This window comes from Hypanus sabinus, chromosome 3 (genome assembly GCF_030144855.1).
Source record: "Hypanus sabinus isolate sHypSab1 chromosome 3, sHypSab1.hap1, whole genome shotgun sequence".
In the NCBI taxonomy this organism is placed as follows: Eukaryota; Metazoa; Chordata; class Chondrichthyes; order Myliobatiformes; family Dasyatidae; genus Hypanus; species Hypanus sabinus.
Window position 1 is genome coordinate 1597460 of NC_082708.1, and position 17400 is coordinate 1614859.

Below are 17400 nucleotides of genomic sequence, written 5' to 3' on the forward strand. Positions count from 1 at the left end.
TTCATCCACACCAGGTGGTGGTCCAAGCCCACAACTGGACACATGGAGATGGCGAACACCCAGGAGATGTGCGCCCTAGAGATATAGAGTTTTCAATCCGCGAGCCTCCTTAAGAAAGCACACGAGTCAGGGTGAAGGCTCCGCCAGACATCGATCAAGTCCAATGACACAACCATGGTGGGCAGGAAGGCAAATAAGAAAAAAAAGCATCCTGGTCTCTCCCCCAGAGAAGGAGCAGATTGTTGCTGTTGAACAAATGGTCTGAAGGGTCTTGTGGCTCCTGAAATTCAGCAAGAGCCTGGGGAAGTCGAAAGGGGAGGTAATGTCGGAGGCTGAGTGTGCCTCAGCACACTTACAGCCTGAAACGGAGGAGGATGTAGCCCCTGAGACTGGGGACCAGGAACCTTAGGAGGAGGAGGAGGAGGAAGATATACCCCTGGTTAAGACTGTGTGAGCAGAGTTTGCCCCCTGGAACTGGAGGATTGCCCTGTTATGCGGGGGCCCTATGCTGGGGAGACATCTCCGGAACGTGGGGCCTCCGGGCCCATGAGCGGCGCCACTGTGGGGAGATGGACCTGCCTCCATTTGGAATTGTGTACTTTGAGTGTATACTCCCTGGGGAGGGATAAAGTCCTGTGGGACATGGGTCGCCTATGGGTAACAGGTCACCAGGGGAACTGGTCTTCCAAATTGTTGCCTCGAATGAGGCAGAGTGCCCAGCAGAGGAGCGCGCAGTCCGCAAGGGGAGCCAGTGCAGCTTGGAATTGTCACCCCTTGCAGCCAGACAGAGCAAGCGTGTCCCAAGGGGTCAGGAGGGAGTGTACTCTCCCAGTGTTGTTTGCAGGGAAGGGGGCAAGGGTGTAGAGCTGGATATGACCCAGCAAGCTCATGCCCAAGATGTGGCAGGTTCTCTGGATCTAGAGGTGGAAGGGTTTCCCTCTATCACTGGTCCCGGAGATGGATTAGAGCCCTTGGTCGGGTCTACAGTGAGGGTGAGGAGTGAAGTGGTCACATCGGGTGTTGATGATGACTGCCTGGAGGGGGATGAGAGTGGTGCACCTGGTGAGGGGGAAGAGGGGACTCTTTTGAGGCCAAGATAGCTGACTTCCTCGACCCCAGCACCGAGTCGCAGCTCATCTGTCTTGAGGAGATCTGGCAGTTTGTGCAGGATTACTGGAGGAAACCTTTCAAGGGCTAGTAGGCCACTGGTCGCTGGTCAGGTCATGGAGGGATAATCCAGTTGAAGGAGAGGGGAGCTGAGATGACCTGTTAAGGATCGGTGCCAGTTCAAGTGGCTCATGGAGTCCCTGGAGAAGGGTTATAGGGCGAAGGCAGGGGAGGGCTCGAAGGCGAGTTCTGCTCCTTCATCCAAGGGCTCTGGTGAGGGGTTTCAGTAAGAATACGCCATGAAGTTCAGTGTTGCGACCCTGAACATAAATGGCGGTCGGGGGGCTCTCTGCAGATTTCATCATCTCTCTGTCCTCCAGGACGGGAGATATGCAGTGAGCTTTCTGCTCACCCCTCCCGGTCACCCGCCCCATGTCCAACCACGACTTCCACAGTTGGTGACAAGGAGGGGAGTAACGGGGAGGAGGGACAGTCGGGGGGGGGGGGGGGGGGTGTCAGCGGAGGAAGGCCCAGCGGTAACACCCTGTGCCTCCGAGGCCAAATTGGCTGCCTGACGATTCCGGCAATTCTTCCAAATATGCCCAAACTCTTTATAGGCATGGCATCTCAGGCGACCCGTAGACCAGGGGATGGTATAGTAATGCCCCTCAAAATAAACCTGAAGCCGCCCCTCAGCATCCCTACCCTGCTCCAGCTGCATAAGCAGACAATACTGGAATGAGAATAGGTGCTCATAACCCCACGGAGGTGCCCTATACCATATTGGGGTTATTTTTGAATACGCCTCACAGATGGAGTGCAGATAGGGGAATAGGGCCTTGTGAGGGAGATGGGGGTGGACGTCAGAGAGGATTATCAACTACACGGGGCCCAGCTGCATAAAAACCCTTCCCACCCTTAACCCCTGATTTAGGGCTAAAAACACAACCCTCGGTGACTTCAAATAGAAAGTAGTTTACCCATTCAAAACCACTACCGCAACAATGCCCTCACAGCCTCCAAGACTCCGCCATGGCCTTTATGGCGGCATTCCTACGGACTGAAGTAGGCACAGTACACTGTACAGCATTCTTTAAAGTCAGGAATTTGAACGGGTGCTCCTCTTTGCCGCCTGCCACCCGAGCCAGCAGCTTGCACGTAGGACGCGCCATCTTGCACCCGCACCCAGCCATGACACAGTTCAAACAGTACCGCAGGGGGGTGGTGGGAAACACAGTCTACACCCAGCAGTCAACAATACGGTTCAAGACGAAACTGGATGAGACACGAGGGGAAAGAAGTGGATAGGCAGGAAAGTCCGTGCAGTGTTCGAAGAAACCTCAGCGCTGTCTGCGTAGCAGTCGTGAAGAGATGAAACTTTTCCCTGGCCTGTTCACCGCTCCAAAGTCCAAAGTCCTCTTCACCAAGCCGCCATGGGCTAGGCACCCCCAACAGGAGGGGTATTCCGCTGTTACAAAATGAATAAATCCGTCCCTGCTCCTGGCAAGGTCAGACTCGCACTTTGGCAAACTACCAGCCACACTCACAGCTCAGCGCCGAGAAAAACTTGCCAGAACAAATCCTCCCAGGCAAAGAATCTGTTTCGGTCGATACCAAGGTGATATTTCACACTCCCAAAGTCCTCTAGTGGTCTCCAAAACCATTACTTTGCAAATTTTACTGCAAATTCTAACTTTAGGAGAGAGCTCCCACAGTGTGAGCCTCTCTCAGTACAGCCCTGCTCACACAATTTGGTCAAGGCAGGCAGTGGAAATTTAACCCACAGCCACATACACAAAGCTAGCAAGCAACAGTCGAGCTGCACTTCATTGGGCGGATTTGCAGCTTGCGTACCAAACTGGCCACCTCAGGACGTGAACATGGGTCACAGGTTGCTGATGGTGCATGGTGATGCGAACTGAACCACAGCCATAAAATTGAACACGAGAGTCTGCAGACACTGAAAATATGGAGCAATACATACAAAATGCTGGAAGAACTCAGCAAGCAGACAGCAACTCACCTGCCAGCTTGCCACTTCTCCCACACCTTCTTCTGGCTTCTTCCCCTTTACTTTCTAGACCTGATGAAGGATCTCAGTCCGAAATGTTGACTGCTTTATTCCCCTCAATAGATTCTGCTTAACCTACTGAGTTCCTCCTGTATTTTGTGTGTTACACTTTTACAGAGCAGGGCAGGTATAAGTGAGGCCAACCCTTTCTGTACTCACATCAGATAGTAAGCCACTCGGTCCACTCTGGGAGTCCTCTGAATTTACCACACACCTGTATTGCTCTTCCCTGTGTCAAGCCGGGCCAGCACAGTGTACTGGTTAACACAACGCTTGACAGTACCGGCACTGCATGGTAAGGAGTTTGTATGTTCTCCCTGTGGAATGTGCAGGTTTTCTCCAAGTGAGCCGGTTTCCTCTCTCAGTCCAAAGATGTATGGGTTGGTTGGTTATTCAATCATTGTAAATTGAATTGTGATTAGGCTAGAGTCAAATAATGGGTTGCTGGGCAACATGGCTGAATCTCTAAATAAGCTCTGCAGAACCTGCTCAGAGCCCAGATTACAGCAGGGAAAGTTCATCCACACACCCTTGATCAGAAAAGGTTATGCCCTGTGGGACAGTCCTACACACACACACTGGTCACTTGGGGAACAGATACATACACATACACACAAAACAATCACTGGGGACAGTCCCACACACACAGACCCTCATGGAAAGGAGGCCAGACTCTCTCTCTCTCTCACACACACACACAAACCAACCCTCATTGGGGAACGGACCCACGCACTCATTGACCCTCACGGGGGGGATGGACACACTCATTGACCCTCACTGGGGAATGGTCCCACACACTCACTGACCCTCACTGTGGAACAGACCCACACACAAACCAACCCTCATTGGGGAACGGACCCACGCACTCATTGACCCTCACGGGGGGGATGGACACACTCATTGACCCTCACTGGGGAATGGTCCCACACACTCACTGACCCTCACTGTGGAAAAGACCCACACGCACTGACCCTCACCAGGGGATGGACACACATACTAATCCCTCACTGGGGAATGGTCCCACACGCGCACTGACCCTCACTGGGGGATGGTCCCACACACGCACTGACCCTCACTGGGGAATGGTCCCACACACACACACACTGACCCTCACTGGGGGATGGACACACACACACACACACTGACCCTCATGGAAAGGAGGCCAGACTCTCTCTCTCTCACACACACAAACCAACCCTCATTGGGGAACGGCCCCACACACTCATTGACCCACACGGGGGGATGGACACACTCATTCACCCTCACTGGGGAATGGTCCCATACATGCACTGACCCTCACTGTGGAACAGACCCACACACACACTGACCCTCACCAGGGGATGGACACACATACTAATCCCTCACTGGGAAATGGTCCCACACACGCAGTGACCCTCACTGTGGGATGGACCCACCCACACACACACTGACCCTCACTGGGGGATGGACCCACCCACACACACACACTGATCCACACTGGGGGATGGACACACACACACATGCACTGACCCTCACTGGAGAATAGTCCCACACACACACTGACCCTCACCGGGGGATGGACACACACACTGACCCTCACTGGGGGATGGTCCCACACACACACACACACACACTGACCCTCACCGGGGGATGGACACACACACTGACCCTCACTGGGGGATGGTCCCACACACACACACACACACTGACCCTCACCGGGGGATGGACATGGACACACACACACACACACACACAGACACTGACCCTCACTGGGGAATGGTCCCACACACACACACACTGACCCTCACTGGGGGATGGACACACACACACACACACTGACCCTCATGGAAAGGAGGCCAGACTCTCTCTCTCTCTCACACACACACACACACAAACCAACCCTCATTGGGGAACGGCCCCACACACTCATTGACCCACACGGGGGGATGGACACACTCATTCACCCTCACTGGGGAATGGTCCCATACATGCACTGACCCTCACTGTGGAACAGACCCACACACACACTGACCCTCACCAGGGGATGGACACACATACTAATCCCTCACTGGGAAATGGTCCCACACACGCAGTGACCCTCACTGTGGGATGGACCCACCCACACACACACTGACCCTCACTGGGGGATGGACCCACCCACACACACACACTGATCCTCACTGGGGGATGGACACACACACATGCACTGACCCTCACTGGAGAATAGTCCCACACACACACTGACCCTCACCGGGGGATGGACACACACACTGACCCTCACTGGGGGATGGTCCCACACACACACACACACTGACCCTCACCGGGGGATGGACACACACACTGACCCTCACTGGGGGATGGTCCCACACACACACACACACACACTGACCCTCACCGGGGGATGGACATGGACACACACACACACACACACACACACAGACACTGACCCTCACTGTGGGATGGTCCCACACACATACACACTGACCCTCACTGGGGGATGGACACACACACTGACCCTCACTGGGGGATGGTCTCACACACACACACACACTGACCCTCACCGGGGGATGGACACACACAAACACACACTGACCCTCACCGGGGGATGGACACACACACACACGCACATGCACTGACCCTCACTGGGGAATGGTCCCACACACACGCACTGATCCTCACTGGGGAATGGTCCCACACACACATGCACTGACCCTCACCGGGGGATGGACACACACACACATGCACATGCACTGACCCTCACTGGGGAATGGTCCCATACTCACACACTGACCCTCACCGGGGGATGGACACACACACTGACCCTCACCGGGGGATGGTCCCACACTCACACACTGACCCTCACCGGGGGATGGACACACACACACACACACACACACACACACACACTGACCCTTACTGGGGGATGGACACATACACACACACACACACACACTGACCCTCACCGGGGGATGGACACACACACACACACATTGACCCTCACCGGGGGATGGACACACACACTGACCCTCACCGTGGGATGGTCCCACCCACACACACACACACTGACCCTCACCGGGGGATGGACACACACACACACTGACCCTCACCGGGGGATGGACACACACACACACTGACCCTCACCGGGGGATGGAAACACACACACACACACTGACCCTCACCGGGGGTGGACACACACACACTGACCCTCACCGGGGGATGGACACACACACACACACTGACCCTCACTGGGGGATGGTCACACACACACACACTGACCCTCACCGGGGGATGGACACACACACACTGACCCTCACCGGGGGATGGACACACACACACACACGCACATGCACTGACCCTCACTGGGGAATGGTCCCATACTCACACACTGACCCTCACTGGGGGATGGACACACACACTTACCCTCACTGGGGGATGGACACATATACACACACACACACTGACCCTCACTGGGGGATGGACACATACACACACACACACTGACCCTCACTGGGGGATGGACACATACACACACACACACACACACACACACACACACTGACCCTCACTGGGGGATGGACACATACACACACACACACACACTGACCCTCACTGGGGGATGGACACATACACACACACACACACACTGACCCTCACCGGGGGATGGACACATACACACACACGCACACACTGACCCTCACTGGGGGATGGACACACACACACACACACACACACACTGACCCTCACTGGGGGATGGACACACACACACACACACTGACCCTCACCGGGGGATGGACACACACACACACACTGACCCTCACTGGGGGATGGACACATACACACACACACACACACACTGACCCTCACTGGGGCATGGACACACACACACACACACACACTGACCCTCACCGGGGGATGGACACATACACACACACACACACACACACACTGACCCTCACTGGGGGATGGACACATACACACACACACACTCACACACTGACCCTCACTGGGGGATGGACACATACACACACACACACACTGACCCTCACCGGGGGATGGACACATACACACACACACACACACACACACACACTGACCCTCACCGGGGGATGGACACATACACACACACACACACACACTCTGACCCTCACTGGGGGATGGACACACACACACACACTGACCCTCACCGGGGGATGGACACATACACACACACACACACACTGACCCTCACTGGGGGATGGACACACACTGACCCTCACTGGGGGATGGTCCCACACACACACACACACACTGACCCTCACCAGGGGATGGACATGGACACACACACACACACACACACACACTGACCCTCACTGGGGGATGGACACATACACACACACACACACACTGACCCTCACTGGGGGATGGACACACACTGACCCTCACTGGGGGATGGTCCCACACACACACACACACACACACACTGACCCTCACCAGGGGATGGACATGGACACACACACACACACACACACACACACACACTGACCCTCACCGGGGGATGGACACATACATACACACACACACACACACACACACTGACCCTCACTGGGGGATGGACACATACACACACACACACACACACTGACCCTCACCGGGGGATGGACACACACACACACACACTGACCCTCACTGGGGGATGGACACATACACACACACACACACTGACCCTCACCGGGGGATGGACACATACACACACACACACACACTGACCCTCACCGGGGGATGGACACATACACACACACACACACACACACACACTGACCCTCACCGGGGGATGGACACATACACACACACACACACTGACCCTCACCGGGGGATGGACACACACACACACACTGACCCTCACTGGGGGATGGACACATACACACACACACACACTGACCCTCACTGGGGGATGGACACATACACACACACACACACACACACTGACCCTCACCGGGGGATGGACACACACACACACACACTGACCCTCACTGGGGGATGGACACATACACACACACACACACACACACTGACCCTCACCGGGGGATGGACACATACACACACACACACACACACACACTGACCCTCACCGGGGGATGGACACATACACACACACACACACACACACTGACCCTTACTGGGGGATGGACACATACACACACACACACACACACTGACCCTCGCTGGGGGATGGTCCTACACACACACACACACACTGACCCTCACCAGGGGATGGACATGGACACACACACACACACACACACACTGACCCTCACCGGGGGATGGACACACACACACACACACTGACCCTCACTGGGGGATGGACACATACACACACACACACACTGACCCTCACCGGGGGATGGACACATACACACACACACACACTGACCCTCACTGGGGGATGGACACATACACACACACACACACTGACCCTCACTGGGGGATGGTCCCACACACACACACACACACTGACCCTCACTGGGGGATGGTCCCACACACACACACACACACTGACCCTCACTGGGGGATGGTCCTACACACACACACACACACTGACCCTCACTGGGGGATGGTCCCACACACACACACACACACTGACCCTCACTGGGGGATGGTCCCACACACACACACACACACTGACCCTCACCAGGGGATGGACATGGACACACACACACACACACACTGACCCTCACTGGGGGATGGTCCCACACACACAGCTGGATAGAGTGGAATTCGCTGGTGGAGGTGGAATTAAGATGGCACTAAACAGCAACTCATTTGCTTGCATCTTCAGAAACAGCTCTATTTCCATCTTTAATATCTTTATTTTTTGAAGACCCTGACCTGAAATTACACGCAGACTTTGGTTCTTTGCATGAATGGGACCCGTTCTCGGGGTTTCAGGACCAGCCGTTGTTCAGCACACCAAGGGATCGGCCTGAGAGGCGGCCTCGTGTTTGGAAGCCTCAGATCTCGGGGCTCTGGAGACGGCCGGATCGAGAGTCAGTGTCATGGCAGGAGACTCGTGCCGTTGGGATGCTGGAAAATCTTTCACCATGGGCCTGAAGACCTGAGATCTTTGTGATCTTCGGGCACAGAGCTCATAAAAAGCAACAAACACACTTTTTAACATCGTAAACCAGCAGGTTGTTATGTCTCCCGCTCGCTGTAAAAATGGGGGACACCTACCTCTCCCTTTCTAGGGGGAGGGAGAACCTGAGCGTTGCCGAATGCCAAATGAAATGCGATGGTCTTTGGGGTAACTGCATGGTCTGTGTCTTTGCTTTTGCTTAGCTCAGCTCATGCTTGTGCTCGCCACTTACGCATGGGAGGGGGAACTTTGGGGTTTTCACATTTAACTGTTGTTCATTCTTTGGGGCAGTTCTCTGATTTCGTGGATGTTTTGCAAAGAAAAAGCATTTCAGGATGTATATTGTATACATTTCTCTGACATTAAATTGAACCTTTGAATTCATCATTCTCAGTCTGACCCAGTGTGCAACAGGGATCTCTATACTGGTTATATAAACCAAGCACAGCAAGTTAAACTAAACTACCCCAAACTGTAACTGGTCACACAGTTCTTTGACTGGGCAATGCTCCTTGGGGACCTCGTTCTCCAGATGCAACATAACTCTTGGATACATCACTCTCCATCTCAGTGTATAACTAAAACATTAGCCTTAACTGTTAACAAGCTAGTTAATAATTCACTGCCTACTAGGTTTGCAAATCCTGACTTTCGGCAACAGATTGAAAAAGGATTTTCCGTCCTTGGGACTTCCCACTGCCCTTTGCTTCCACGGAAGATCTACTGCCTCTAGCTTGGCTGCAAGTTAGAAAAAGAGGAGAAATTAGACACAGGCCGCATCTTGTTTAACAGCCATGGCTGGCGGAATTTCAGCAGAGATGCTCCTGTTCCTACCTACTTCATCCCCAATGTACTATTGCAATTTCATCAGGACTCCACTCACCCACACCCTCCATCCGAGCCCTGTGAATATGGACATCCACCTCCCTCCCAATGGACTGTTCAGCCCACCCCAGACCACAGCTTCCACCACTCCCACCCAATAGACAGCCTAGCCCATCCCTGACCCCCACATTCCACCACCTCCCACTCAATGGACTGTCCAGCCCATCTCTGACCCCAGCTCCATCACCCCCACCCAATGGACTGTCCAGCCCATCCCAAACCACAGCTTCCATCACCCCCACCCAATGGACTGTCCAGCCCATCCCAAACCACAGCTTCCATCACCCCCACCCAAAGGACTGTCTAGCCCATCCCAAACCACAGCTTCCATCACCCCCACCCAATGGACTGTCTAGCCCATCCCAAACCACAGCTTCCATCACCCCCACCCAATGGACTGTCCAGCCCATCCCAAACCACAGCTTCCATTACCCCCCACCCAATGGACTGTCTAGCCCATCCCAAACCACAGCTTCCATTACCCCCCACCCAATGGACTGTCTAGCCCATCCCAGACCACAGCTTCCATCACCCCCACCCAATGGACTGTCCAGCCCATCATTGACCACAGCTTCCATCACCCCCCACCCAATGGACTGTCTAGCCCATCCCAGACCACAGCTTCCATCACCCCCACCCAATGGACTGTCCAGGCCATCATTGACCACAGCTTCCATCACCCCCCACCCAATGGACTGTCTAGCCCATCCCAAACCACAGCTTCCATCACCCCCCACCCAATGGACTGTCTAGCCCATCCCAAACCACAGCTTCCATTACCCCCCACCCAATGGACTGTCCAGCCCATCCTTGACTCCAGCTTCCATTACCCCCCACCCAATGGACTGTCCAGCCCATCCCAAACCACAGCTTCCATCACCCCCCACCCAATGGACTGTCTAGCCCATCCCAAACCACAGCTTCCATCACCCCCACCCAATGGTCTGTCCAGCCCATCCCAGACCACAGCTTCCATCACCCCCATCCAATGGACTGTCCAGCCCATCATTGACCACAGCTTCCATTACCCCCCACCCAATGGACTGTCTAGCTCATCCCAGACCACAGCTTCCATTACCCCCCACCCAATGGACTGTCTAGCTCATCCCAGACCACAGCTTCCATTACCCCCCACCCAATGGACTGTCCAGTCCATCCTTGACCCCAGCTTCCATCACCCCCCACCCAATGGACTGTCTAGCCCATCCCAGACCACAGCTTCCATCACCCGCACCCAATGGACTGTCTAGCCCATCCCAGACCACAGCTTCCAATACTCCCCAACCAACGGACTGTCCAGCTGATAGAAAACACTACTCTTCACATTGTTTGTTAATAATTTAGATAATGGAATTAATGGCTTTGTGGCAAAGTTTGCAGATGATAGAATGATAAGTGGAGTGGCAGGTAGTGCTGAGGAAGCAATGCGATTGCAGCAGGACATACAAACTGGAAGATTAGGCAAAAAAGTGGCAGATGGAATACAGTGTTGGGAAATGTATAGAATCATAGAACATTACAGCACAGAAACAGGCCTTTTGGTCCTTCCTGGCTGTGCCGAAACACTTTTCTGCCTAGTCCCACTGACCTGCACCAGGCCCATATCCCTCCATACACCTTTCGTCCATGTAACTGTCCAGGCTTTTCTTTAATGTTAAAAGTGAGCCCGCATTTACCACTTCATCTGGCAGCTCATTCCACACTCCCACCACACTCTGCGTGAAGAAGCCCCTCCACATGTTCCCTTTATACATTTCCCCCTTCATCCTTAACCCATGTCCTCTGGTTTTTCTCTCCCCTAGCCTCAGTGGACAAAGCCTGCTTGCATTCACTCTATCTATACCCAACATAATTTTATATACCTCTATCAAGTCTCCCCTCATTCTTCTGAGCTCCAGGGAATAGAGTCCTAAGCTATTCAACCTTTCTCTGTAACTCAGTTTCTCAAGTCCTGGCAACATCCTTGTAAACCTTCTCTGCACTCTTTCAACCTTATTAATATCCTTCCTGTAATTCAGTGACCAAAACTGCACACAATACTCCAAATTTGGCCTCACCAATGCCTTGTACAACCTCACCATTACATTCCAACTCTTATACTCAATACTTTGATTTATAGACAATAGACATTAGGTGCAGGAGTAGACCATTTGGCCCTTCTAGCCAGCACCACCATTCACTGTGATCATGGCTGATCATACTGCCCTCTCTCCATATCCCTTGACCCCGCTATCTATAAGAGCTCTATCTAACTCGCTCTTGAATGCATCCAGAGACTTGGCCTCCACTGCCTTCTGGGGCAGAGCATTCCACATATCCACCACTCTCTGGGTGAAAAGGTTTTTCCGCATCTCTGTTCTAAATGGCCTACCCATTATTCTTAAACTGTGGCCTCTAGCTCTGGACTCACCCATCAGCCAGAACATGCTTCCTGCCTCCAGTGTGTCCAATCCCTTTATAAACTTATATGTTTCAATCAGATCCCCTCTCATCCTTCTAAATTCCAGTGTATACAAGCCCAGTTGCTCCAATCTTTCAACATATGTCAGTCCCGCCATTCTGGGAATTAACCTTGTGAACCTACGCTGCAATCCCTCAATAGCAAGAATGTCCTTCCTCAAATTTGGAGACCAAAACTGCACACAATAATCCAGGTGGGGTCTCACCAGGGCCCTGTACAGCTGCAGAAGAACCTCTTTACTCCTATACTCAATTCCTCTTGTTATAAAAGCAAGCATGCCATTAGCTTTCTTCACTGCCTGCTGTACCTGCATGCTTGCTTTCATTGACTGATGTACAAGAACACCTAGATCTCGTTGTACTTCCCCTTTTCCTAACTTGACTCCATTTAGACAGTAATCTGCCTTCCTGTTCTTGCCACCAAAGTGGATAACCTCACATTTATCCACATTAAACTGCATCTGCCATACATTTGCCCACTCACCTAGCCTGTCCAAGTCACCCTGCATTCTCATAACATCCTCCTGACATTTCACACTGCCACCCAGCTTTGTGTCATCAGCAAATTTGCTAATGTTACTTTTAATCCTTTCATCTAAATCATTAATGTATATTGTAAACAGCTGCGGTCCCAGCACCGAACCTTGCCCACTGGTCACAGCCTGCCATTCTGAAAGGGACCCGTTAATCACTACTCTTTGTTTCCTGTCAGCCAACCAATTTTCAATCCATGTCAGTACTCTGCCCCCAATACCATGTGCCCTAATTTTGCCCACTAATCTCCTATGTGGGACTTTATCAAAAGCTTTCTGGAAGTCCAGGTACACTACATCCACTGGCTCTCCCTTGTCCATTTTCATAGTTATATCCTCAAAAAACTCCAGAAGATTAGTCAAGCATGATTATAAAGGCCAATGTACCAAAAGATCTCTTTACAACTCTATCTACCTGTGATGCCACTTTTAGGGAATTTTGTAACTATATTCCCAGATCCCTCTGTTCTACTGCACTCCTCAGTGCCCTACCATTTACCCTGTATGTTCTACCTTGGTTTTTTCTTCCAAAGTGCAATACCTCACACTTGTCCGCATTAAACTCCATCTGCCATTCTTCAGCCCATTTTTCCAGCTGGTCCAAATCCTTCTGCAAGCTTTGAAAACCTTCCTCGCTGTCCACTACACCTCCAATCTTTGTATCATCAGTAAATTTGCTGATCCAATTTACCACATTATCATCCAGATCAATGATATAGAGGACAAATAACAATGGACACGAAGCAATCCTCCACTACTATTCTCTGACTTCTCCCATTGAGCCAATGTCTAATCCAATTTACTACCTCACCATGTATACCTAGTGACTGAATCCTCCTAACCTCCCATGCAGGACCTTGTCAAAGGCCTTACTGAAGTCCATGTAGACAACATCCACTGCCTTCCCTTCATCCACTTTCCTGGTAACCTCCTCGAAAAACTCTAATAGTTTGGTTAAACATGACCTACCACGCACAAAGCCGTGGTGACTCTCCCTAATAAGTCCCTGTCTATCCAAATACTTGTAGATCCAATCTCTCAGTACTCCCTCCAATAATTTACCTACAACCAATGTCAAACCTAATGACCTATAATTTCCTGGATCACTTTTAGAGTCTTTTTTAAACAACAGAACAACATAAGCTATCCTCCAATCCTCCAGCACCTCACCCGTAGATACCGACATTTTAAATATATTTGCCAGGGCCCCTGCGATTTCAACACTAGTTTTCTTCAAGGTCCAAGGGAATACCTTGTTAGTTCCTGGGGATTTATCTACTCTGATTTGCCTCAAGATAGCAAGCATCTCCTCCTCTTCAATCTGTATAGGTTCTATGACTTCACTACTTGTTTGCCTTATTTTCATAGACTTCATGCCAGTTTCCTTAGTAAATACAGACACAAAAAACCCATTTAAGATCTCTCCCATTTCTTTTGGTTCCATACATAAGCTGACCACTCTGATCTTCAAGAGGACCAATTTTATCCCTTACTATCCTTTTGCTCTTAATATACCTGTAGAAGCTCTTTGGATTATCCTTCACCCTGACTGCTAAATCAATCTCATGTCTTCTTTTAGCCCTCCTGATTTCTTTCTTATTTTTTTGCACTTTTTATACTCCTCAAGCACCTTATTTGCTCCCTGTTTCCTATACGTGTCATACATCTCTCTCTCTCTCTTCTTCTTTATCAGAGTTACAATATCCCTTGAGAACTAAGGTTCCTTATTCTTATTCGTTTTGCCTTTAATCCTGACAGGAACACAAAAACTCTGCACTCTCAAAATTTCTTCTTTGAAGGCCTCCCACATACCAATCACACCCTTGCCAGAGAACAACCTGTCCCAATCCACGCTTTTTAGATCCTTTCTCATTTCTTCAAATTTGGCCTTTTTCCAGTTTAGAACCAGATCTATCTTTATCCAGTTGAAACTAATGGTGTTATGATCACTGGAACCAAAGTGTTCCCCTACACACACTTCCGTCACCAGTCCTAACTCGTTTCCTAATAGAAGATCTAATATTGCATCCTCTCTAGTCGGTACCTCTATATATTGATTTAGAATACTTTCCTGAACACATTTTACAATCTCTAACCCGTCTGGACCTTTAACAATATGGGAGTCCCAATCAATATGTGGAAAATTAAAATCCCCTATTATCATATAAAAATATGATGATATATTTTTTGTAAAAGGAACAATACTACAGACTATTATCCAAATGGGGAGAAAATTCAAACATCAGAGGTGCAGAGGGGCTTCAGAGTCCTCGTGCAAGACCCAGAATGTTAATTTACAGGCTGAGTCTGTGGTGAAGGAGGCTAATGCAATGTTGACATTCATTTTAAGGGGAACAGAATATAAAAGCAAGGAGGTGAGGCTGAGCTTTTATAAGACACTAGTCAGGCAGCACCAAGTATTAGCAACGGTTTTGGGCCCCTTATCTCAGAAAGGATATGTTCTCAATGGAGAGTCCAGAGGAGGTTCACGAGGATGATTCCAGGAATGAAGGGGTTAACATATGAGGAGTGTTTGGCAGCTTTTGGCCTGTACTCACTGGAATTTAGAAGAATGCAGGAGGATGTCATCGAAACCTACCAAATGTTGAAAGGACTAGATAAGAGTGGATGTGGAGAGGATGTTACCTATGGTGGAGGGCATCCAGAACTAGAGGGCACAGCCTCAAATTTGAGGGGGTGATCTTTAAAAACAGAGGTAAGGAAGATTTTTTTTAGCCACAGTATAGTGAGTCTGTGGAATGCTCTGCCACAAACTAAGATGGAGGCCAAGCATGTGAGTATATTTAACTCGAAAGTTGATAGTTTCCTGATCGGTCAGGGCATCAAAGCATGTGACAAAAAGGCAGGTGTATGGGGTTGAGTGGGATCCGGGACCAGCCATACTGAAATGGCGGAGCAGGCTTGATGTGCTGAATGGCCTAATTCTGCTCCTATGTCTTATGTGCCTACCTAAGAGCCTAAAACATACCCCTATACTTTCCTCCAAACACCTTAAAATTATGCCCCCTTGTAGGCCATCCTAGGGAAAAAGTCTGGCTGTGCCTTTATCATCTTGTACACATATATCAAGTCATCTCTCCTGCTCCTTTGCTCGAAAGAGAAAAGTTCTAGCTCACTCAACCTCTCCACAAAAGACATGCTGTCTAATCCAGGCAGCAGCCTGGAAAATCTACTCTGCAAGTATAGCTGGGCAAAAAGGTTAGTATGACTGTGATGGGCTGAATGGACTGTTTATGTTCTGTACACTTTATGACCTTATGAATCTTGTTATGAATTGCGTTCCTCAGAACTTATCCTCTGCATCCCCCACCCCGGAGTTGTGCCTAGCTTGTCACACGAATGCCTAACGAATACCTCTCATTGCAGACACAACTTTTGGCAGTCCAACAGGCCCAATACTCAATTTCAGTTAGACCAAACACTTTCACCTGTGAAATGGAAACATTCTGTTTTGTCAAAAGCACAGATGCAAGGGAAGCTAGAGAGCAGCCCATCAGTGCTATAAACCACTTTCCTTTCCATACACAGTCACAAAGATGTGCCTAGCAGGGACACTCTCAGAACCTAAATGTTTAATGTTTACGATGTCTAACAGCAATGGCAACACTTCAAGCTGAAAGGGGCTGCTAGTGTGACCACCCTCCCCCCCCTTATCACTTCACAACACATTCTCCCTTGTCCATTCCACTAACAGGATCGTCCAACAATACAGAACCCATTCCCCAGTCATCTCTCCTGCCCCCACCGAGAAGCTTACTGATCCACTCAGACACCTAATCTTAGAGCCAGTGCTATAAGGCCTATGCTAACCACCAAGTTCCGTGGTGTCTGAGGAGTGGATCAACTGTCCCTCAGTGAGGGTGGGGGCAGGAGAGAGGATATGTAGCAGTTAGCACAATAACCCCTTCCTTATCCATTCCACTTTCCCAGAATCCTCCAACAAAACCCATTTCCCAATCCTCTCTCCTGCCCATCCCTATGAGTTCACTAATCCACTCCTCAGACACCATGGTACATGGTGATTAGTGCAAAGCTTTACAGCACTGGTTCTAAGATTAGGATTAAATTCCCATTGCTGTCTTTAAGGAGTTTGTAGGTTCTCGTGACCACATGGGTTGCCACCAGGTGCTCCAGTTTCCTCCCACATTCCAAACGTGAAAGAGTTAGGGCTAGAACGTTGTGTGGGCATTCTATGTTGGTGCCGGAAGCATGGTGATATTTCATGGGCTGTT

General features: G+C 50.7%; 1 protein-coding gene across 9 annotated transcripts in view; it reads right to left on the minus strand.

Annotated features, from left to right (window-relative positions):
• Positions 1–17400, minus strand: part of LOC132390966 (arfaptin-2-like) — a 150425-nt gene that overhangs the window by 91871 nt on the left and 41154 nt on the right. For 7 of the 9 annotated variants that reach the window (XM_059963512.1, XM_059963505.1, XM_059963507.1 and 4 more), the window contains one exon: positions 9900–10007. The exons of the other annotated variants lie outside the window; for them this stretch is intronic. In XM_059963512.1, coding sequence (XP_059819495.1) covers positions 9900–10007 — 108 coding nt within the window. The remainder of the gene's footprint in view (positions 1–9899; positions 10008–17400) is intronic. 9 annotated transcript variants of the gene reach the window in all.